This window comes from Acipenser ruthenus, chromosome 4 (genome assembly GCF_902713425.1).
Source record: "Acipenser ruthenus chromosome 4, fAciRut3.2 maternal haplotype, whole genome shotgun sequence".
NCBI lineage: Eukaryota > Metazoa > Chordata > Actinopteri > Acipenseriformes > Acipenseridae > Acipenser > Acipenser ruthenus.
In genome coordinates, this window is record NC_081192.1 from 39,552,889 (window position 1) to 39,578,615 (window position 25,727).

At 37.3% G+C, this 25,727-nt stretch overlaps 1 protein-coding gene across 1 annotated transcript; it reads right to left on the bottom strand.

Moving 5' to 3' along the window:
- Window positions 1-6,266: 6,266 nt before the first annotated feature.
- LOC131696747 (TBC1 domain family member 2A-like) lies at window positions 6,267-22,056 on the bottom strand. The gene is made up of 9 exons (XM_059022364.1): window positions 21,929-22,056; window positions 21,185-21,459; window positions 18,304-18,666; window positions 14,412-14,584; window positions 11,846-12,343; window positions 10,676-10,799; window positions 9,966-10,151; window positions 9,489-9,610; window positions 6,267-8,238 (listed from the first exon to the last, which is right to left on the bottom strand). The coding sequence occupies exons 1-9, from the start codon at window positions 21,933-21,935 to the stop codon at window positions 8,004-8,006; spliced, it is 1,983 nt and encodes a 660-aa protein (XP_058878347.1). The 5' UTR covers window positions 21,936-22,056; the 3' UTR covers window positions 6,267-8,003.
- Window positions 22,057-25,727: the final 3,671 nt, after the last annotated feature.

Sequence of the window (25,727 nt, forward strand, 5' to 3'; positions counted from 1 at the left end):
CCTGGTGTGTAATCCCAAGGTAACTGCTCACTGTTAACACGTTTTAAGACGTTAAAGGCTATGGCCAGTATAAGTAATACAGTGTCCCCTTCAGACATGTTAAAGGAGAGATTCGGAAATAACATTCAAAACTATGCGAGAGTAAATACCACCCTAACTCCTAACATCCCCAAAAAAAAGAAAAAAGAAAAAAAAGACTAACATATATATATATATATATATATATATATATATATATATATATATATATATATATATATATATATATATATATATATATATATATAATTGCATGCCCTTGTAGATACGATATGGAGTCTTGCATGCCCCGATAGCTACGATAGGGAGTCTTTCCATCCAGCTCCGGTTGCTTGAACCGGAGGTGCATGCAATATATATATATATATATATATATATATATATATATATATATATATATATATATATATATATATATATATATTTGCATGCCCCGGTAGCTAAATGCTTAGTTACGGCTCTGGGCAAAACCAAAACCCATGGCCAGTATACAATATTTTTCTGTATGCATTCTTTTCTGTTGAGTACTACTGACACCGTTGAAACGGTGAGTCTTACGTCGCCTGCTGATACATTAGTCCAATCAATGCGTCTGAACCTGGTGTGTAATCCCAACGTAACTGCTCACTGTTAACACGTTTTATATATATATATATATATATATATATATATATATATATATATATATATATATATATATATATATATATATATATATATATATATATATATATAATTGCATGCCCCGATAGCTACGATATGGAGTCTTTCCATCCAGCTCCGGTTGCTTCAACCGGAGGTGCATGCAATTTATATATATATATATATATATATATATATATATATATATATATATATATATATTTGCATGCCCCGGTAGCTAAATGCTTAGTTACGGCTCTGGGCAAAACCAAAACCCATGGCCAGTATACAATATTTTTCTGTATGCATTCTTTTCTGTTGAGCACTACTGACACCGTTGAAACGGCAAGTCTTCGGTCGCCTGCTGATACATTAGTCCAATCAATGCGTCTGAACCTGGTGTGTAATCCCAAGGTAACTGCTCACTGTTAACACGTTTTAAGATGTTAAAGCCCATGGCCAGTATAAGAAATACAGTGTCCCCTTCAGACATGTTAAGGAGAGATTCGGAAATAACATTCAAAACTATGCGCGAGTAACTACCACCCTAACTCCTGACATCAAAAAAAAAAGAAAAAAGAAAAAAAAGACTAATAATATATATATATATATATATATATATATATATATATATATATATATATATATATATATATATATATATATATATATATATATATATTATTGCATGCCCTTGTAGCTATGATATGGAGTCTTGCATGCCCCGATAGCTACGATAGGGAGTCTTTCCATCCAGCTCCGGTTGCTTCAAACGGAGGTGCATGCAATTTATATATATATATATATATATATATATATATATATATATATATATATATATATATATATATATATATTTGCATGCCCCGGTAGCTAAATGCTTAGTTACGGCTCTGGGCAAAACCAAAACCCATGGCCAGTATACAATATTTTTCTGTATGCATTCTTTTCTGTTGAGCACTACTGACACCGTTGAAACGGTGAGTCTTACGTCGCCTGCTGATACATTAGTCCAATCAATGCGTCTGAACCTGGTGTGTAATCCCAACGTAACTGCTCACTGTTAACACGTTTTATATATATATATATATATAATTGCATGCCCCGATAGCTACGATATGGAGTCTTTCCATCCAGCTCCGGTTGCTTCAACCGGAGGTGCATGCAATTTATATATATATATGTATATATATATATATATATATATATATATATATATATATATATATATATATATATATATATATATATATATATATATATATATATATATATTTGCATGCCCCGGTAGCTAAATGCTTAGTTACGGCTCTGGGCAAAACCAAAACCCATGGCCAGTATACAATATTTTTCTGTATGCATTCTTTTCTGTTGAGCACTACTGACACCGTTGAAACGGCAAGTCTTCGGTCGCCTGCTGATACATTAGTCCAATCAATGCGTCTGAACCTGGTGTGTAATCCCAAGGTAACTGCTCACTGTTAACACGTTTTAAGATGTTAAAGCCCATGGCCAGTATAAGAAATACAGTGTCCCCTTCAGACATGTTAAGGAGAGATTCGGAAATAACATTCAAAACTATGCGCGAGTAACTACCACCCTAACTCCTGACATCAAAAAAAAAAGAAAAAAGAAAAAAAAGACTAATAATATATATATATATATATATATATATATATATATATATATATATATATATATATATATATATATATTATTGCATGCCCTTGTAGCTATGATATGGAGTCTTGCATGCCCCGATAGCTACGATAGGGAGTCTTTCCATCCAGCTCCGGTTGCTTCAAACGGAGGTGCATGCAATTTATATATATATATATATATATATATATATATATATATATATATATATATATATATATATATATTTGCATGCCCCGGTAGCTAAATGCTTAGTTACGGCTCTGGGAAAAACCAAAACCCATGGCCAGTATACAATATTTTTCTGTATGCATTCTTTTCTGTTGAGCACTACTGACACCGTTGAAACGGTGAGTCTTACGTCGCCTGCTGATACATTAGTCCAATCAATGCGTCTGAACCTGGTGTGTAATCCCAACGTAACTGCTCACTGTTAACACGTTTTATATATATATATATATATAATTGCATGCCCCGATAGCTACGATATGGAGTCTTTCCATCCAGCTCCGGTTGCTTCAACCGGAGGTGCATGCAATTTATATATATATATATATATATATATATATATATATATATATATATATATATATATATATATATTTGCATGCCCCGGTAGCTAAATGCTTAGTTACGGCTCTGGGCAAAACCAAAACCCATGGCCAGTATACAATATTTTTCTGTATGCATTCTTTTCTGTTGAGCACTACTGACACCGTTGAAACGGCGAGTCTTCGGTCGCCTGCTGATACATTAGTCCAATCAATGAGTCTGAACCTGGTGTGTAATCCCAAGGTAACTGCTCACTGTTAACACGTTTTAAGACGTTAAAGCCCATGGCCAGTATAAGTAATACAGTGTCCCCTTCAGACATGTTAAGGAGAGATTCGGAAATAACATTCAAAACTATGCGCGAGTAATTACCACCCTAACTCCTGACATCAAAAAAAAAAAAGAAAAAAAAGACTAATAATATATATATATATATATATATATATATATATATATATATATATATATATATATATATATATATTATTGCATGCCCTTGTAGCTATGATATGGAGTCTTGCATGCACCGATAGCTACGATAGGGAGTCTTTCCATCCAGCTCCGGTTGCTTCAAACGGAGGTGCATGCAATTTATATATATATATATATATATATATATATATATATATATATATATATATATATATATATATATATATATATGCATGCCCCGGTAGCTAAATGCTTAGTTACGGCTCTGGGCAAAACCAAAGACCATGGCCAGTATACATTATTTTTCTGTATGCAGTTTGCTCAAGAAGAGTGGGCCAAACTACCTGTTAACAGGTGCAGAAGTCTCATTGAGAGCTACAGAAAATGTTTGATTGCAGTGATTGCCTCTAAAGGTTGTGCAACAAAATATTAGGTTAGCGGTCCCATCATTTTTGTCCATGCCATTTTCATTACAATATTATGTTGAATAAAAAAATCAAAAGCAAAGTCTGATTTCTATTAAATATGGAATAAACAATGATGGATGCCAATTACTTTTGTCAGTTTCAAGTTATTTCAGAGAAAATTGTGCATTCTTCGTTTTTTGTGGAGGGGTACCAACAAATTTGAGCACGTCTGTATATATATATATATATATATATATATATATATATATATATATATAGTAATGACTTGGTAAGAATGGAAGTGTGAGACAGGCGTTCTTCAAAAGCAGCAATCAATTTTATTTTGCATTAAAGAACAGGCTACATACTTCTTAGCAAGACAGGTTACTTCTCCAACTCTCCACTCCTGTCTAGCATGCAAGCTGCCTCTTACAGCCCACAACCCGTACAACATTGCAGGTTAACCACGACCAATCAGTGGCCACTATCAGCCCCACTCCCCCTGGCTCCTGCAAGGTACATATAATGATCCTGCAAGGTTGCACCAATAATCCAATATAGGGGAACAGTGTCTGCAGCAGGGTAAGCGTTCCTACGCATGGGAAGCACGGTCGAAGACCATGCAACTTTGCTCTGCAAAGCACTTCAAGCACAGACGCATGCACAAAGTCCCAGTGACAGCCTTTTGTTACAATATATATTATTAGTGATTGTATTAGAGGTTCATATATCATCATTTGATCCTCGACTAGCTTTTTTCTATATGGTCTCCTTTTCCAAACATAGATGAAAAAATTATGATTTTAAAATGTTGACTGCATCAGGATACACAACATAAAAGCTTGGATGTTGAATAATTAACAGGAATGTCATTGAGTAAAACAGAAATATATTGGGGAAAAGAAATACAGACGTTTCAGCAGTTTAATATTAGTTAATGTTTTTTATTAACATTTATTATCAGTAAACTAAAGGGAGGTATTGACACTGTTGTAGAACAATCTTTTCTGAATTTGCTGTGGGACAAATTAATAAATGAAGTGTTTCTCCACTGCAGTGTCAGCAAATGTTATTACTGTATTTATATAAACCTTTATAGAAACAAAAGAGAAATATTTTCAGTAGAATAAGATTTTGTTTAACAAATCTAAAACACAATGATAATACCAGTATTTGATGTTTTTCAGTTCAAATACCTTACACAAAGGATGCACAAAAAATGCACACCATTTCATCAAAAAACAAGTTCTGTTATATTATACAGCAGAGAAAATGCCTTGAAAAGGGCTCATCTCAGCCAGTTAAAGTATGTTCTGGGTTTCACAGTTTAACCTTGTGAGGAGAGTGACACTGGTAATATATAAGTGCTTGTGCCGTAATACTTTCCTAAAATAATAATTCACTTTGAGAGACTTTGACTATAGTTCAGATTGCCATCACATTATAAAACAGCAATACAAAAATGAACGCCTAAATATTAGAAATGTTCTCGTTAATTCTCCCTATTGTGCAATAATACGTAAATAAAAAATCCAATCAAATATCATAATATACAAATACAGAATACAAATATGTTCTAAATGTTTTACATGTATGTGTTTAGTCTTTGACCAGGTAATCAACCTGGCAACACCTGAGAAAATAAAGGCAGCTTGTATTGGTTGCCAACAGGCCTTTATAAAGTGATTTGAGTGAAAAAGACAACCCATTCTTCACAAAAATAATTAATTTTAACACATTTTTCCATTATTCTTATTTTTTATTTTAGCTTTTCTCTTCACATTTTTTAGTAAACAAAAAAGCACAAACAAAATCTCAACGTGTTTCGACAGAGTCTTAATCATGAGTAAACTTAATTTGATACAGAGGAACACCCCCTTTTTTTTACACTCAATTCTCCACAGGCGATTAATCACCTTTACATCACAAACCTTCAATTGACAATCAGAACAATCAAAAACAACTGAAATTAATAAGTAATTAGGTACAGAAATGACAACAGAAGGCAGAAGACCATACTTTTTATATTATTTTAAACACTCAATCTGTACGTCAACACAAAACTTTTCATACCACTAAATATTCTTTTACTAAGTTACTTTTTTCTTTTTACTCTGCAACTTGAATAATGAACAGAGGTATATACTGTATACATACAAACATACATTCTACAAAAAATACCCATATTTAAAGTCTTCATTAAGGCCATGTGGTGGAACAGAATTAAAAAAAAATATCACAAAAGTTTCCCTTCTCAAGAGTTGTTTGTCAACTGAGCCATCTCTTAAAAGGTGATTAATCACCTGTGGAAAATTGCGTGTATAAAAAAGGGGTGTTCCTCTGTATCAAATTAAGTCTACTCATGAATAAGATGTTTGTGCTTTTTTGTTTTCTAAAAAATATTTGAAGAGAAAAGCTAAAATAAAAAATAAGAATAATGGGAACAATTTGTTAAAATTGGTTAAAATTCAGCGCAATAGACAATGCAGCCATGCTCCAGTCACAAAAGCTATCCCTACTATCAACACATTAATAAGGGCAGCAGTGTGGAGTAGTGGTTAGGGCTCTGGACTCTTGACCGGAGGGTCATGGGTTCAATCCCCGGTCGGGGACACTGCTGTTGTACCCTTGAGCAAGGTACTTTACCTAGATTGCTCCAGTAAAAACCCAACTGTATAAATGGGTAATTGTATGTAAAAATAATGTGATATCTTGCAACAATTGTAAGTTGCCGTGGATTAGGGCGTCTGCTAAGAAATAAATAATAATAATAATATCCATAAATCTATTTATTTAACAGTTGGCATTTAAAAACTTTAGACACAAAGTTGTTACATGTCTTGCATCCCTTAAAAAATAAACATTTTTAAAATCATTACTGAATTAAACATTTTACCAGCGTTGAAAAATCTATATGTAGCGATCAATTATATATATATGGATAAGGGCGTCTGCTAAGAAATAAATAATAATATTATATATATATATATATATATATATATATATATATATATATATATATATACACACACACATATACACACACACAGTATATATAGCACTGTATTCATCCTATTTTTTCCTTTTCAAGCTCAAGTAAAAAACGTTTGTGTTTTTGCTTTCGTCACTTAGTTTAGGTTTATCAGAGGTACATGAATTAAAACTGTACCTCTAAACCTAAGTGAACTCATGCAAATCATGAAGGATTGCCATACAATTTAACATAATTAAACAAAGCAACGTCTTCCACTTAACTTAGCAATAACTGAACTATGCAATTTACAGGAATATAAACAAACAACCAATGCATAAAAAATAAGTTTATTTCAGAGATAGTCTCGTTTAGAAAATCTGGAACCTGGTTGCCGGTCTGAAAAGTAACTGGAATCTCTGTACTTGTTCAGATTAGCCTGGCCTAAATTAATCACATTTCAAGACATTAATTTTCAAGATCTCCAATGAGTTTTTGTTTTCTTGGGAAACTACAAAATAATTAATTTACTGAACTGATCTGAGTGGAATGGAACTGCTGATTGAAGAAATTCAGAGACTGACAGATGATAATTATAGTAAAAGGCTGTTTTATGAGATAAGAAACAGGTTTATCCTTTGTGCCAATTGTGCTGCACTGTGTGTTGGTTTTGTGATGTGGAAGCCGAGGGCTTAGGACCACCATACTCCTTTCATGTGTGACTTAAACTGGATTTGAAGTCAAGCATTCAGAGATAATAATAATAATAATTTCTTTCTTAGCAGACGCCCTTATCCAGGGCGACTTACAAGATATCACATTATTTTTACATACAATTACCCATTTATACAGTTGGATTTTTACTGGAGCAATCTAGGTAAAGTACCTTGCTCAAGGGTACAGCAGCAGTGTCCCCACCGGGGATTGAACCCATGACCCTCCGGTCAAGAGTCCGGAGCCCTAACCACTACTCCACACTGCTGAGATGTAGTGTGTGTGTATTACCAACACACCTATTTCCATTAATATTCTGCATTTTGACAGGTTTGGTAAACTTAATTTGTTGACTCTAAAACAAGTATGTCGGTACATTACGTGCGCCATTACAAAATAAGAGCCGAACTGTACATGTAAAAATGTAAGTCTGACATACCTATATACTCAACAACAGACAAAGGATAACAGTTAGATGTATGTGTGACATACACAATATGTAAGCCCCACTATATTCCACAGCAGGGAATAATAAGGCAAACAAATTAGTTTAAATAGTATCAGTGATGTGTAATTTTTCAATAACGTCAGGACGTGTGATGCAAGCTAACTGCAGTCTGTATTACTTCTTCATCTTCGTTGACAGCAGTGTCCAGGTCCTTGTCTTTGCACTCCACTTGTTGTTCTTTCACAAACTCCTTCTGTATCCTCTCCAGCTCCAGCAGCTCGGCTGTCAGCCTCTCCATGTGAAACTCTCGTCTGTTCTTCAGCAGCTTCATAGGGAAGGGGTTCATATCATTAAACACTATGGTCATTAGTTTCCTAAAGACAGAAGATAAAGAGAAAACAAAATGCCACTGATGAAACAACTGCAAAGTTAAAGGACCTGGGAACTCTGCATTTTTCCCCCTTTCAAAAAATACACAAATAAATAAATAAACAATAACGTATGGGCCTGCCAAAAGTAAAGTCATAAAAAGACAAAAAGACAAACACACACTTGAGAAACAATGCACAGTTCTAACAGGAACAAAAAATGTAAGTCTGACATACAAAGTTGTTGCTTGCTAATTTTATAACATAATTGTTTAGAGATTGAACCCATTAACTTCTACAGTGTATCAATCTTCAGGTGGTCCAAATCAGTCAATGGCCCCCTGTCTCTGCACAGCCAGCACTGCCTGGATTCTTGTCTAATACTGAAGCATGAATGGCTGCATCTAAATGAATGTGTTTGTATTTCAGGTTTAGTGGCTGGGCAGAGGAGAAACATGGTGATTGAATCAATAATTCCAATGAAAAGGCTTTGAGAACTAAATGGAAACATATTTTTGCTGCTTTACAGTCATTGTGAGAAAGCTCTGCCAAATTATTATCATATAATCCCAGTTATTTCACTGAAAATCAAGAGAAAGCAGACTGATTGATCCAGTTCCGTGCTACAGTATAACAGAAAGGAAATGTTTTCAGTAAATAAAAGGCAACAGAACCTTGGAATTATTCATCCTTAGGATAACTTATTTTTACTACTAAGACCTAATGGCAAGAAAATTCTGTTTTTAATAGGATCTTAAACGGCTGGTTTCACAAACTACAATTAGCACTAATTTTGGACTACCTTACCTAAGATAACAATAGGTAGTCCAGGATTAGTGCTAATCAGGGCCTGTGAAACCAGCCAATTGACCTACCAGTTAAATTGTTCAACACTTTAATAATCTGCTTGCAAACTGTTCATTAAACAGCTATACATACAGTACATCTGTTTTCTACGCTGCAAAGAGGACATTATGTGGGGGCTCCATTACCTGTAGGAAGTGAATGGTAAAGAAGGACTTACGGTTTCATAGTGGATGCATGGTAAAGCTCAGTAAACTGCAAAATCACTGTTCACATTTACCATCATCAAAATGGTACAAGACAGTTTACTGAAATCGCTAACTTTACTAGTGGTTAAAAGCATGGCCACTGGAGTGAGTGAGATGAGTGTGAACTGTTTATACAGTCTGTGATTGACAGCAACTGGTCTGATGCGTCTGCTGTACATTATCATCATCCTCATTCTGCCTCACCTGCCATCAGAGATCGTTTTGGTGAAAAAACGGAGGTATTGGTAGATTTCCAGATTGTCGTGAATTTTTAGAATGTCCTCTTCATTGTACTTAAAGAGGGCCAGTGCATAGCGAAATATCACCTGGAAACAGAAAGAAGGAAATACTGTTCAGGTTAAAAAAGAAGGATACTTTCACTCATCAAGTCGTCACTGGACTGAGCCCTTTTATAATTAATTATATTTTACTTATTTCCATGTTTTTCATTTTTACTCTCTATAACTCTAAAATGTCATTACTATAATTTAAAATAATTGGATAAGCTGTTACAATGTAAGTGTGACATACTGTACACATGTTTGCAAGTTAAGACAATTTTTCTCAACAATTTGTGCTGAAAAATGTATTAAGCACGTTTCAACACAGTTGGGTAAGTGTGGGTGGTGTGGGTGGTGTTGGTGGTGGTGGGGTGGGTATTAAACACAGCCGGCGCTGTACCTTTGTGCCCTCATAGAGGAAAGCATCCCACGCTCTGAGCAGGATGTCGCTGACCAGACTTTCCACGAAGACCACCAGGAACCAGTTGAAGGTGATGAGGGAATGATTGATGCTGTGCTCCTTGAAGTGGGCCATCAGGCGAGGCATCTTCTCAGCAAGAAAGTCACGGAACACCCTCTGATCAGCCTGCAAGGAACAAAGAGCTCTGCTTAGAGCAGCAGGAGTTGCTCAGCTGTTAGAACAAATAGGGACTATGACTGCCTGAATTAGCACATCCACAGTACTTACTGGTGAAGCAGAGGGGATAGCATTAAAACTCAGCTATAGGCTGACGAGCAGTATCACAAATATTTTAACATTTTCTTAGTAATAACGGAGAGACATGGACAAATTAGCCAATTTCCATAACAGGTGCCTTTGGAAAATAGGCAAAAACTGGTCAAACAAAATCTCAAATAAAGACCTCCACGAGAAGACCAAATCATCACAGATACAAAAAGAAGAAGACTGAGGTGTATAGGCCACGTACTCAGGATGGAACAAACCCATATCCAGAAGGTAGCTCTACAATGGATACCACAAGGGAAAAGAAAATGAGGCAGAGAAAGTTGCCTAAGATCGAGAGGTGGCAAGGGCTTGTTGCGTCCTTGTGTCCCTGGAGGGAAGAAGAGGGTTCGCTGATTTGAAATCAGTTGTTGTACATACTGTACCTGAGAGGCAGTGAGGGTTTTGCTGTAGTAGTCTTGTGGCATTATGATTTCAACAACAGCCACCAGACACCAGAAGGCATCCTCTTCACCCTTCAGAACTAAAAGTGCAATAGCTGCCAACCTGCAAGAGGAAACACACACACCACATGACTCCACTGGAAGTGTGCTGCTAATATTCAGAAGAAAAGGGGGACACATAGGTGTGCCAAGCCACATTTTTACACATTTTAGGCCCTATTTTGAAATAAATTCAGAGGAATTTGATGTATGAAACTAGCAAGAAATTATGTAAATTATACACTTATTTGTATTTATTATTATTTTATTTCTTAGCAGACACCCTTATCCAGGGTGACTTACAGTCGTTGACAAAAATACATTTCAAGAATCAGTATAAGTATTGATACGATTACGATTCAATAACGGAACAGATAACAGTGTCAGTGATAGTTACATCAGGATATAATTAAATACAAAATACTACAGATTAAATGACACTCGACAGATTACAGTACTCTAAAGTACAGGGTTAAATGCAGTAAAATAGGGAGCAGATAAGAGCAAGTAAAGTGCATTTAAGGAAGAGTGATAAGTGTCCAGATGGAAAAGAGGAGTTTCTACAGGTGCTGTCTGAAGAGGTGAGTCTTGAGGAGGCGCCGGAATTATTTTTAATCTGCCTGAATATGGCCACTCGTGCTTTCCACCACAGTTGTCTTTACAGTTGTGTAGAATATTAAAGAACATATCTGGGCCAGTATATTTGTGATTCCAGAAAAAGATATATTGTACAGGGGAGGGATGAGTAGCTAAGAATACACAACACAGTTAACAACCACTAGGTGTCATAATTTCTCAAATCAATAAATAAACACTGTTTGCATGTGTATTCTTATTGCTATTTATAATACAACAACACATTGCTCTAGTATAGTGTCCTGGCATAGCTACCTCCAACGAAGTGCTCTAAAATGTTAAACACCAGTAATGCTGCCATTACCTGTGGCACTGCTTACCGGTAATAGGCATTATTCTCTGTTTTAGAAAAGGATAAGTTATGCTAGTCCACGTCCAAGAAGTACAAGAAAGTGTTTTGTCTTTTTTGGCAACACCTTTTACTACTTAATGAGCGAATGGCATTAAGAACTTTCAATACAAAAGGTACAGTATCGGTTGAGGCCCTGGCAGTAGCCGATGGTGGGGTTTTGCCAGGAGAAGGCTAGCAGAATGCGCTGCAGCTTTTGGACTGCGTCGGAGGTGGGCGAGGAGAAGTGCTTATTGCTGGTGAGGGTGCGGTGCAGGTCCAGCCTGATCTGCCGCGAGGCCAGGTGCTCCGACACCTCGCAGTGCTTCCTCAGCTCCTGGTAGCGATTGGGATTCCACTTCCTAGAGACCTGCGTCCGTGTCCTCACGATCCAGCGCCACACCTGCTCCCGGTACTCCACAGGGATCCCACACCGGATCAGGCCCTTCAGCTCTGGGGAGGGAGCCAGCTGGTCCAAGGGACGGCTGGCCAGGTAGTTAGCCCACCTTGTCCGCAAAGGCTTGTCCACCATCTCATTGTTGCGCAGGTTCTTGGAACGGATCTCCAGGGCCTGGATTTTGGCCAGGAGCTTCACGTCCTCTACTTCATAATCAGGAATGGTCTTGAATCCATAGTCGTCATACTCACTGGGAAGGAACACAAAGTTAAACAAGGATGCTGGTAACATGCAGTATTCACATATTCCCTAAATTATCATACAACATTGTACAGTAGGTGCATGGCTCCAGATTTTTGTGATTTAGTTATGTGTAATGAACCTCTATGTTAAGTTGTACTGTTATATTTCTAATCAGTCCCCTCTGCCAGCGTATTCCTCCCCATCGCTGCAGGAGAGCATGGAGTTAGTTAGTTGAGTTGGAACAGTTGGCGGAGAGAGACAAAGGGAGAGAAGGGAGTGGGCTGAAGTTTGACGGTTAGGAGGTAAATGTGTTTGGAAGCCAGTACAAGAACCAGGAAAGGGTTATGTGTAAATGGTATATGTGCCTGAAACTAACCTGCCTAGGGTTATGTATAAGGCCCTGTGTAAATCGAGATTTCACGAACTGCGCAGAAATTGCGAACTTAGCCCAATACCGTGATTTTTTTCAATATTCTTATAATTATTATTTGTATTTCATACGATGGAGGTAAGCTATTCTGTATGTCCTGCAATGTTACTGCAAATCATCTCTTGACAGGCATTTAGATTCAAGTATTCACTGAAAGAGAAAGGCGGAAATCCAAGAAACCAAAAACGTGAACTTCCATGTTCCAAAAGTCCACTGAAAACCGTGAAGCACGAAACACATTAAATTTTGACCTGACAGGGATGTTTGTTTGCGCAAATATCCCTCTTGAAAAACTGGACAACCAAAAGTTATGTAATTTCTTCATACTGAGTGTAGCAAATGGTGGAGTGATTCCTTCATCAGCCCAGCTGAGACGTGAATACTTACCTAAAGTTGCCGACTATCACAAGCAGGAGATTATGGAATTAGTAAAACAGTCTGGTTGCTTGTCAATGGTCACCGACACGTCGACTGATGCCCAATAGCAATATATGTTTCACATTGTATTTGTTTTGCAGGGCCTAAATGGTGAACATGCATCTGACATAGAACTGAAAGCTGTCCTTGCAGATACACTTTACCCTCAGGCTGTTAATGACAACACCGTTTCACAAGCTATTGTAAAGTGCTTGAATAACTTTGACGTTGATTTTGAAGATGTCAGTGCATTTATCAATCTATTTGCTGTATAAAAAAATAATAATAATCTGTACACATAATTTATAAAATAGTTCTGTGCACAATCTGCAAAATAAGACACTTTACCCGTGATACTGCCTTGAACTTCTTTTTGGGCATATATACACCTTCACTGCCTAACATCAACCCTTATATATGGTCCTGGAATTGCAGTGTTTATTGACGCACATTGCTCTTTATGTGGTTGGTTAGGGAGCAGTTCAATGTCAATCCAATCTTTGACCTTTCTTTTTGCCTGCTAAGGTGTGCAGTGGTATTGTGATGTGGATTACTATACAGTTAACAGCAAGCTCATTTCAGCTGCTTGCATCAATCGCTCGAACAGCAGAACAAACATTTTCTGTTCAATTTACAATCAATACTTTTCAATCTGAGTTCCTGTGCAGTTGTTAAGACTACAGTAAACTCTACGAAAGGAATTTCTATAATATTGACAAAAACAAACTGAGAAAATAATCATGAAAAATAGGAAATGCATATAATTTGCACTTCTGTTCTAAACAGACCATGCAACAAAACAAAAAGAGTTTCTTTTGTTTTGTTTTAAAGAAGTGACATAAACAAAATATATATTTTTCACAATTATTCAATTATCACATTAAAAGAGCAGGGCACATGACATAGAAAATCATAGACAGCAAAGCCCAGAAACTACTGTAAGTTCCAGCTCTTTTTTGGCTTTTCATTTGCGCACCTATTAGATCACAATTGCAACAAACCAACATTAACATTTTGATCCTTTGCTTGTTTTGGTATTTCAGTTCGGTTTATGAGGGTATTGTATGAAAATGGAACTGGTGTAGCTTGCAATCACATCATCAGTTTAGCAATAGAATTGCATTTTAAATATTTGAATATACTTAGTAACAAAAAAACAAGAAAGTAACCGGGGGGAAAAAAGTTTTCGCTGTGAAATCCCGGTATGGAAATGTCAGTACTGTCTTACCTGACAGGGTTGAGTTTAAAGCCATCCTTCTTGTCTCCCTGCAGTGAGTCCTCAATGAGCCTTTTCACCATCTCCTGCTGACTGCTGTCCAGCCCTTTGCTCTCCTGCAGCCTGCGCAGCACGACCAGGTACTTGCTCTCAATCTGGCAGTTTTTGGCCTCCAGGTAGGCACACTGCAACACAAAAGAGAGGTTTAGGGTTAGGATTAAAACAAAACACAGCAGCTGGTGAAAGCAGTAACCCTCCCACAACCTCCCACTCATTTCCAAGACAGGGCAGTCCAAAGGCAGAGGGTTTCTACACCCTGTTACTTTTTAACTGGGTTGAACTTGTTTATTAAAATGTAAAAATGAACCTAGTACATTTCCAAATAACTAATTTTACAGTTCTGATGGAGCCATTCCAATTATAATCTTGCTTCTGCTCCTTAAATTAATTTTATTTAAAAATCCTCTTCGCTGCAGTGTTCACTTGTTCCCTTGTGCTGCTTATATTAATTACAAGACTGCTATTTTCTACAGTGCAATATGTGTGTCACCCGAGTGCTTATGGACACTGTGGCTGTGAAGGGTCATTTCTTTGAAAGTTAAACTGTTGTGTACAATACATGTTTTTTTTCCGATTACGATTCGGAAATCAAAGCGTTTATGTTTTTGGCAATTTTAGCAGTTTTAGCATAGCCTGCAACTGAAATTATATTTATTTATTTATTTTTACAATTTTTGCTATTTGGTTCTTCTTTAAACCAGAGTCACCCTGGTATCAAATGTGATACCTATTAATTCAAGTGCTCCCAGAAATCCTGAAACAACTCTACTGTAGTACAATAGTTTTTCATGTCACAAAAATGGTCTGATCCTAAATATATCTAAAATAATTTAAAACCATTGCCAATCAGACCAGATAGATAAAACATCTAATTTGCTGCAATCATACCAGCCAGTAGCTGTTTCATTGCACAGTGCACTCAGGGGATATCACTATATGGAGCCATGACGCAGGCACTAGGACAGATCAAGCACTGATACAGAAACAGCTACAACTTGACCCACCCCAAAGAACACATTGGGGTCAACAAGATTAAACATTAATTTAATTTGCAAACCAGGCATTTGTGTTTTTGTGAACAGTGCCCTACATTCATAGCACTGTACTGTATTTAGAATTCACTACATATCTTTCCAATTTGCTTTCTGCATCTAGAGAAGACCTAGATTTGGAGATGAAAGGGAAACATCCCAGTCAGTCTGATCTGTTCATTCTGGGAGACTGGAGCTGGCTCAGTTGCTAACTTCTCTGTGGTTTTAATTAGTAATGCATGAACACACCCGAGGTTGCTGACCAGGCTAACAGCCAGCCAGTCAGAACTACTATGACAGTCAACTAAGAAGAAGAAACAAGGAGTGAAACCTAGCAGGAGTACAAAGAATTATAAAAATAAGGGAAGTACAGTATAAAATGAAAAAAGAAAAACCACAAATTACTAAAGAGAAACATAACAGAGGAAGTATCTCTGCAAAAAAAGCAAATAATTGACCAAAAATACTGACTGCCTATGTCTTTATTTATGCAGATACTAGACTACAATAACAAGGTAAGAAGGTATGTGGAGGAGTGGTTAGGGCTCTGGACTCTTGACCCGAGGGTCATGGGTTCAATCCCAGCTGGGGGACACTGCTGCTGTACCCTTGAGCAAGGTACTTTACCTCGATTGCTCCAGTAAAAACCCAACTGTATAAATGGGTAATTGTATGTAAAAATAATGTGATATCTTGTAACAATTGTAAGTCGCCCTAGATAAGGGTGTCTGCTAAGAAATAAATAATAATAAAAGTATATTAATAAACATGGTAAAACCCAGGTAAATTATTATAAATGCATTGTATAACCATGGGAAAAGCATGGGTAAAACTGCAGAAATACTGTGGTTAAACAGGAGGCCAAAGGAATGCTTTAAACTTTTAAAAAGTTACCAGGATGTGAAAATGATACAAAGTGAATCTAAAGTTGTTGTTTTCTTTTATTTTGTTTTGTTTTTTTGCGTTAGACTGTGTAAGAATAGTGCCCAGTAGGTCACCAGCTTGCGTCACTACATTAGAACCACTTGCAATCCATGTGTCACTAAGCAGTTTGCTTTATCATAATGTACCAGCATGCTAGTTGTTCTTTAATTTACTTTGGCTTCTTAGTGCAGACAGAGATGTCTCTAGGCGAAATCACAGATCTCATTGTGGTTTTGTGGTTAAAGCTATAAGAAAAAAGAAATAAACGAAACTCATTACTATTACTATTAATCTGGGACCTAGGCTATAAAAGCTGAAAATAAGATGTTTAGTATTAAATAAAGTCACTTATATATTAGCCTTACACAGTGACGATACTGCATTAAAGACTTGTAGGTAAGGATAATATATTTTTTGAACATATATGTTTTTTAAACACAGTAAACGAATGAAATCAGAACACAATCTGTGGTTGTACTTAAAACATTTCTACTGTGAGCTCTACTTATTAAGAGCACAGGTTTGACCTAGTCCTGACTGATCACTGCTTTTCTTTGCTTTCATAATTGTACTCATTTGTACTGTTTGAAAATCGCTGGGATACGTAAAAAAAAAGTGTGGCTAACTAATGTCAATTAATACACTGTACAAAAACAATATACTTGTTTTGTTCTAATAACAAAGAAATAGAAGAAAAAAATAGTTGGCCAACTGATCACGTGTCTGGAATTATTATTTGACTTTATATTTAAGTTTTGCTAATAAGCAGATAACTGGTCTCCTAACTTATCAGAGAGCAGTGTACCCCCTCATGCCTAGTAGCCTGGGGTTACACAGGGATCTTTTTTTTTATATATATACAGTATGTTTATGTTATTATAATAATTTTTGCTGTTCATTGTAACATCACATCAACACTGTGCAAGCCTGACCTATAGAGTACAAAATCACAGTAACGTGATACAAAGTACAGTCGAACCTGTCGTATCTGATCCTGCAAGATATGACACCATCATTACCCAATGGACCTGTGCCATGTGTGACTTGCATATGCTGCTACCAACTGAATGGTACTGATGGAAACTGACCAATGCACATTTTATTATGGGTCTAAAACAGTAAATTCAGCTCTTAGCAGGTCAGAATTTGTACACGCTGTCACTTCACATAACTGCCCAGTTTAACCATAGTAAATAGAAAAGTAAAGGATTCATAAAATTACTGTACTGTTAAAAAGCGTGCATCCTTGTTGTTGTTTATGTCTCAGGTTAACACACACACACACACACAATGTAAAAAAACCTGTCAGATTACTTTGGCATACACTGAGAAAGCACGTTAAGAACTGTTTGGAATGCTGTTTTGTAAACTGAGAAATACTGTACTTCAGTGCTTGTGCAGTCATTTTCACAGATTTTTTTGTATGGAATACATGCTGTGTCGTACTTTGGTGTTTTAGGCACACTGATGTACCTGACATTTATAATGCCCCGACGTTAATAAAGAAACTACAATATACTAAAACGACTTCCTCTGAGATACAATATTAGTATATATTCGCTGGACCCCTGGACCGGTTCTACTACAAATGAATCATTCTTAGACTGGAGTGGCAAACAGTAATTGTGTGTCTGCTCCAATGCTAATAAAATCTAGTTAAGATGTCATGTTTGTAATGCTTATTGGATGCAGAGAAGGTGCAGATTACCGTATGTGACACCCCAGCAGTGAAAACATGGATCAGTTACTTTACTGCTTTTTCACATCATGCAGGATTACATGGTGGTCAAACAAAACCAAAAAAAAGAGTGTGGTTTTATCCGTGTTTCTTGAAACAAGAGTTGACATACTTCCCATGGCTGTAATGTAAAAGTAACTTTTAAAATAACCTTGAGGTGCTCAATCTTCTCCTGCAGCCTGCAGAAGGTCTCTGTGCCCATGGAGTTGGCTACGGTACGCTGCTCGGAGAGCTTGAGGATGACTTCCTGCTTGGCGTTGTTCTTCTCCATCATGAGCTGCACGTGCTGCTGCAGCTCATTCACTTGGCAGTCCTGCATGGCCAGCCGCTGCTCCAGCTCCTCCTTGTCTTTGAGCAGGGCCTCCAGGCGGCCGTCCAGGTCCGCGATACACCTCTCTTTGTGCCGCACCAGTTCCAGCCGCTCCTGCTCCCCTGCTGCTGACAGGAACTGTTTGCTGGTCCTCTTCTCCTGCTGTGCTGCCTCCAGGGCCTTGTGAAGGAGTCGCACCAGCTCCTGATTTCAAAACAAAAACACTATGGTCATTTACTCTTAAAGGTGAAGCTTCATGAGCTGTGTTGGAGGTCCCGTAAATAAATATACTATAGGTGGTCCCTGAATAATGCACCTGTACTTTCTTTGTAATCTGAACCAGGTGGGATCAGACCTGTTCAGATTAGTGATTTGTTTGGAGTACTGATAATAAACTGTGCCATACTAAAAATGCCTGGTATAGTATTTGTTTTAGGTTTTTGATTCTTGCATTTCCTGAAAAATCTGTAATATCCCTTTGAATAAAAAAATACTGTTTTACTTATCATATAAGAACAGCTGTTAACATAATGCATTTAATTACAGTTATGGCTACAGGTAAATTCAAATAGTCTACTGTACAATGCAATAGTCTACTGTACAATGCAATTTTCCCTAAAAAACAGCCTGTTGCAGTATTTATTAGTAGTGCATATGAGAAAAGGCTCTGAAGCTCTGCCCTATATTATACGTCAGTGGCCTTAAAACCAATTATCAGACATTATTATTATTACTATTTTGTTTATTTTGCAGACACCTTTATCCAAGGCAACTTACAGAGACTAGCGTGTGTGAACTATACATCAGCTGCAGAGTCACTTACAACAACGTCCCACCTGAAAGACGGACCACAAGGAGGTTAAGTGACTTGCTCAGGGTCACACAGTGACTCAGTGGCTGAACTGGAATCTGAGCCGGGGACCTCCTGATTACAAGCCCTTTTCTTTAACCACTGGACCACACAACCTACTATTTCAATAACAATGTCCTTTTTTTAACCAATTATAAAAGCTGAATTCAGTGAAGTGTTTTTAGAAACAACCAGCAAAATGACTGAAAATTCTGCACACTGCCTGCTGGCGGGTCATTTTTCAAACCATTCAGGAGATCAGCTTAACTTGTGTTTTTAACAGGCTCAAAAAAGACCTTGTTTTTGCAGCTCTGTTCTTTGTACTCTGAAAGAAGAAAACAATGATAATGCAATAAAAGTACCAAACACTGGAAATACTGTCCCAGTATTACAATAATAATGAGCAACGGTGTCTTGTAAAGTGGTTTCATAAGGTCCAGGATAACCGTGTCTTTAATCAAGACACAAAAACTAATGATAAAATAAGTCAAAATGCACATGCACAATAAATTCTGTGCACAAAGAAAGATTGTGTCTGTTGGTCTATTTTAGATCAAATATACAATTAGCTACAAACTCTTGCATGTTGCAGATCAGGTGCATTTGAGCACCACGTTAAAAGTCGTATGGGTTACTAACAGGAAACAAGAAGGCGGCGATGCAAGATTAAAGTTTATGTTTGGGAAGCAATAAAATATGCTTATTGAAGCTCATAAAAATGTAAAAGGAAGTTTTGTGACCACAAGCAAAAATGTAAGCTGTCTTTTTATCATCATAAGATAGGAGTCATGAGCGAAAACCCAGAATTGCATTCAGGAGCTCTATTGTGACTGTTTAGATCTAGCCCTGCAGAAACAGTCCCTGCACAGGGCACAAAATTACCCTTGACTTCCTGACTCACCCTGCACACCATGCACTCATGCCTTACCAGCTGAGCCCCTCGGGGGGCCCCAGAGATTTGGTATTTTAATACACTTGTACTGTATGTGTTGATGACAAAATAATAAAAAAATTCTACATTGTAACCTTTATGGATTCATAAGAACAGTAGTACAGCACAAGAGTTTCACTTACAGACAATGAAGCAACAACAGACTCTCTTCACTGTTTCAGAAGTGCCCTTCAACCCTATTTTACATACACAGCTACTATAGAACATCATACCACCATGTTTATAACAATTTGGATTATCAGCAATACAGTTATCACACTTTTAAAAAGCTCTCCTGTTAGGTAATGCATGAGTTATTCTGCTAAATGCGTTTGCCTTCACACCCAGTGACACCTTAGCCAAAGAGGAAAGAAAATGCACAGTAAAGCAACCAATTTGTGGTGAGCGTGCAGGTTTCTGACTTGCATAGAAAAAGAGTTAAGACATCACACAGTCAATACAGTAGATCAGTACTTTAATCAGTTTAGGCAAAATTATTGCTGGTCTTGGATTTGAGTTTGTATTACTTTGTGTAACTGCTTGACTAAATCCACTGTTTCTGTCTTATGTTCGTTCATACCATGCTTATTATAGATACAACATCATATTTAAATACTATCATACAACTTTATAAAGGTTTACCACTGTGTTTTTGCACAGTATTTTTTACAGTTTTCCCATGCTTTCCCCGTGATTAGACTGTTATTTTCCCACAGTGTACCCTGGCTTTCCATGTTTATTAATATGCTTTACCATACCTAGCTGGTCTTTACAATGCTGACCTATGCTGTACCACTATGCTTTATGATTTTACTATGGGAAACATTTATAAGGTTCAATCATTCATTGTACAAGTGCCTCACAAGACATATTATTTAATAACTCAGTTATCAGTTGTTATGTGCTTAAATATACTTCAGACACCCAAACCAAACATATACCTTTTGTGACTTGAGCTCCTCAGTGAGCGTGAACACCTCGTGCTGGAGTCTGGATAGTTTGTCCACGGGGCTCCCCTCCTTTCCTGACACCTTCTCCCCAGAAGGCTGAAGAGAACTGGTCATTTTCTTCTCCCTCTTGTTCATGCTGCTTGATGGAGAACTCTTTCCTCCAGTCTTTGCTTCCTGCGCAGACTCGTTTGTAACTGAAGAAACTGAAGGAGCTGAAAGGACTGTAGGTGCTGGGGGTGTCAGAGGTACAGGCGGTGCTGGAGGTACTAGGAAAGAGAGCAAGCAAAGAAAGCATTTGAAATGCATGAATATTTAATATATATATATATATTTTTTTTTCTTAAACTTGCTGGTTCTTTATTTTATTCTGGAGCCACCTATCTGACAATATACCCTTCATAATCATTAAACAAAAAAAGAAAATAATGATTATTTCTGGAATTCAAATTTGTTATACATACAAAAATCATCATAGAACCCATAGTGCCAATGTTAATTCTAGGGTGCCTAGCCAAAACTACAATTTGCTGCAAAAGAAAATAGTTGTTAAAAAGAGCTGTTGTTTTCAATGAAAGGTGAAATTGTGAGCTATTTAGTGAGTTTTCTAGAAATTTCTTAAAAAAAGGCTTTATTGACGCTCATTCTTTATCTTATTAACAAGCTTTACTCCTGCATGGTTCACCTTTTAGGAACAGGAAACCTCTGCACATTTATAACAGCAGAAAGAGTTCTTACCCTGCATGAGAAGAATGTAATAGTTTCAGTGCCACTGTGGTGGTCCCCGCATTGAACTGATCCAGACATGAACTAAGCAGAGACACAGACTTTGCAGGGCAGTTTCCTGTCAACTGAAGGACGCACCTGTTGTCTCCCCCAGTATCTGTGTCACAGGATCCTCACAGGGACAGTCTTCCGACTGCTGAATCTTGTCAAAGTTGAACACACTCCGCCTCAGCTCCTGAGCTGGCTTGTTTCCACAGATATTGAGGACTGTGTTCCTGTAAGGGCAAGGCAGAGGAAACACAAACTGACTTCTGAAGGCAAAGTACAGAGGAAACGAAACTAAATGCATAGAAACAAACACACACAAACTAAAGTAGTACACAACAAATGACAAAATCCAAAGCTCAACTGGTTGCTTCTCTTGCTTACAGGCAGCTGCCTGGATAGGGCTGACTAGTTTACATAACAGGTTTGAATAACTTCTGTAAATTTTCAAATACAAAATGACCTTAGGATAAAAGCACATGTTGCTTCCCACTAGTGAAAACTTTGCTGTTATTAAATAGAAGCCAAGGAATATATTTTGGTTACAAAATATTTGGTGCTAGCAAATCATGAGCAACTGACATTGCCCTAGCCATTGCCGTGATTTTGGTACTTACACTGTACGTAAGAGAGCCATTTAATTCAGTGTGTTTTCCCACTAAGAAGCACATAAAAAACAAGGTATGCAGGTAGTGTCTTACTGTATCTCTGTGATGGGGTGCTGCGGTTTCTCCAACTAGGCCCTTGGGGGTCTTTACTGCTGGGAGGAAGTCCTCTGTCCTTCCTGAAAAAGAGCACAAGCATCTCAACTGCCCATCCCTTCAAACAAAGTACACATTTCATACATATTCATTTATCATGTGGAAATGCCATTCTAATGTACTGTAATACATTTGTACTTACTTGCTGGACTTCATGGAGTAAATATAATTAAATGATTAGATATACAAATGTATTATTTGGTTCCATTCTCCGTATTTCCAAAAGCTGTAGATATATGTATGTTTTAGTGAAATGAAAATTTCCTTCCCTGCACCTTTTGCTTGGGAAAGTTTCTGGCAACATTAGAGAGTCTCACTCACAACAGCTGTCAGAAACGGTGTTTGCGGGCTGTGTTGTTTAAGCTGCTGTCTTAAGAAAGTACAGGTTAAAAGTATATGTCATTCTTATACCAGAAGACAAGAGTCAGCTGTAAATACTGGGTCTATTTTATTATACATACAGAGGTGCATATACATCTTGCCAGCTTTAAACCTGTATACAGTACCTAGTCTAAAACAGCACCAGATCTAAAATAGTGTAAGTCTACTGGGTGTTGTTAATAAAGAGTTCAGTGGTATTTAAATCTGGTGTTAAGACATTTTTACAGCTTGTCTTGTGAGTAGTTTGGACAGGCAAAAGGACTGTAAAATATAAAAGTTGACAATTTTATTATCACAGCAGTAAATTGAGAAAAAATAAATAAAATAGCATTGGGAGCAATATTAACCCAATTTGGTTAACCTGAATCCAAGTATGAACCAAGTATTTCATTAACATACATTCCCCACCATGACTGTAAATTCATGACCATGACATAAGCATTATGAAATGGCAATGCAGTTTCCTGAAAAGTCCCAAGACATGAATGGACGCACAATAAAAATTACCACAGAATGTGTACACCTAGTTTAACCAAAATTAGACAGGTGTGACATACAGATGGACAGATGAACAGCCAGAGTCACCTCCACACAACGCTGTTGTTATAAAAATGGAAACAAGGCAGAAGATAACATCACAAAGTGAATCCCTGTCTAGTTACCATGTTTGTGTTCTCAGCAACTAAGCCTGCTTCAAGGCGTCAAGCACAACAGAGCCGGCGAGTCATTGGCAGAAATGAGACTGTCTCACTGTGAACACTCTCAGCATGGGTATGGGGCAGAATTGAAATCACCCTTTTGTTATTTTGAGTTCTTTCCACCACACAGCACCAACATTCTCCTGTATGATCATCATTTTTGATTGTTTGAATTAATTAAGATATCTGACACCAGACACAATAAACAAAGTCCTGGTACTTTTGTTACCTCACCTAATTAAAGCATTGCATTTCTTGCTTCACATTACACCTCATGAAAATATCTTAGATATAATTACAATAAAGCGCAAAACATGAAAAAATATGTGGTGGTTACAAGAGTATAGCAACACTTTGTAAGCGTTTAGAATAAATAATTTAAATTGGGTTATTCCGGTTCAGCTGTTTTGTTTTGCATGCACACAACACCTACCCTGGAACCCTTTTCTCCATCAGATCACAAACTGAAGAACCCCACCCCACACACAATTTGGTCGACTTGAGCTAGAATTAAAACTGGGCTGTCAGTGAGCTTACCTTCCCAAGGTGCAGAAGGCAGCTGGCAGAGCTGTGTGGAGGTAGTGGAGGGCTCTGCAGGTATTTTCACCAGGCTGGTATTGTGCTGCCACCGTTTTATTTGCAGCTGCTGCAACCAATACAGCATGGCTTGGTTGTTTAATGCCTGTAAAACAAAACAAACTAGATGGTAACTTTACAAGTTGTGGGGCTTGTTTTATTGGGAAAGTGGTCAAAGTAGCTGATTTGTGTCAAAAGTCACATTGTTTATTAATTGTCTCATGCTTAGAATGTGCTAGAATTTGATATTTCTCAAAGTTCTATGACAGTTAATTCAACAGTGGGAAGTAGCCTACTGAAAGAAGTTGATGCAGTTACTAAAACAGCTGTACCTCTTGATTGGTAGACGCCATTCCTGTTTTGATTTCATATTTGAATAGCTGAGAAGTAGAGGAAGATTTCATTTGCTCTAAGTAGTTGTCTAACTTGTTGGGAAAGTGGTCAAAATGGCAGTTTATAAAAAGTTAGAGAAAAATTTAGTTGGTGCGGTTACTAAAACAGGTGGACCTCTTGATTGGTAAAAGTTATTTATGTTTTGATTTCAAATTTGAATAGCAGAGAAGTAGAGAAAGATGTCATACCCTCTAACTTTTTGTCTTACTTGTTGGGAAAGTGGTCAAAGTAGCTGATTTGTGTCAAAAGTTACATCGTTTACAGTAAATAGAATGTTGGAAGTCTGGGAGTTTTTAAACAATGGGGAGCTTTAGAATGTTGAAAAAAGTCCCATTAAAGTGAATGAAGATAGACAAAAAAAGGATAAAAAGCTTAATAGTTTAAAAAGTATAAAAGATATCAAAAAGTTGTATACAAGCACACTATTCCAGACCGGTCTACACGTTTTAAAGTTTGAACGGTGTTTCTATCTTAAACGGTGTAAGAGGAGTAGCGTGCCAAAGAATAAGAAGAAGAAGAAGTACGTTGAAGATTTAAAGTGGGGACTCTTGCTTCGCAAGCCCCACTAATAAAAATGGTTGGTAATTGTGACAGAGAATGAATGAATCCTCGTCAACAATCTCCCTCTCAATCTCTGAGGGCGCTGTATAACCAGAACAGAGTGCCCCAGAATGGATGTTTTTGCAGTTCATTCCAGGGTCAGTCGGAAGCCGGACATTCAGGAAGGGGGTGGGGCCACGATACCTGAAGTCAGCGCCTTAATGCGGTAGGTGATGTGTCAGTCACGGATTGGAGGAGACGTGATTGGCCGCGCCACCGAAAGAGGGCATGACGGAGGGTTTTAAGGGGAAGTGGCCCCAGTGATCTGTTCCTTAGTTTTGATGGTTAAACTATAAGGACCGTATGCACAGGAGAATTAAAAGTACTGTGAGTGTTTTGTGTTTTGTTTGTTTGTCA

Coding starts and splice junctions, on each gene's coding strand:
- LOC131696747 (XM_059022364.1), bottom strand. Junction 10,800..11,845: donor GGCTACTGCCAGGGCCTCAA/CCGATACTGTAC, acceptor TGTTTCCTCTTG/CAGGTTGGCAGCTATTGCAC. Junction 8,239..9,488: donor AAAACGATCTCTGATGGCAG/GTGAGGCAGAAT, acceptor TTCTGTCTTTAG/GAAACTAATGACCATAGTGT.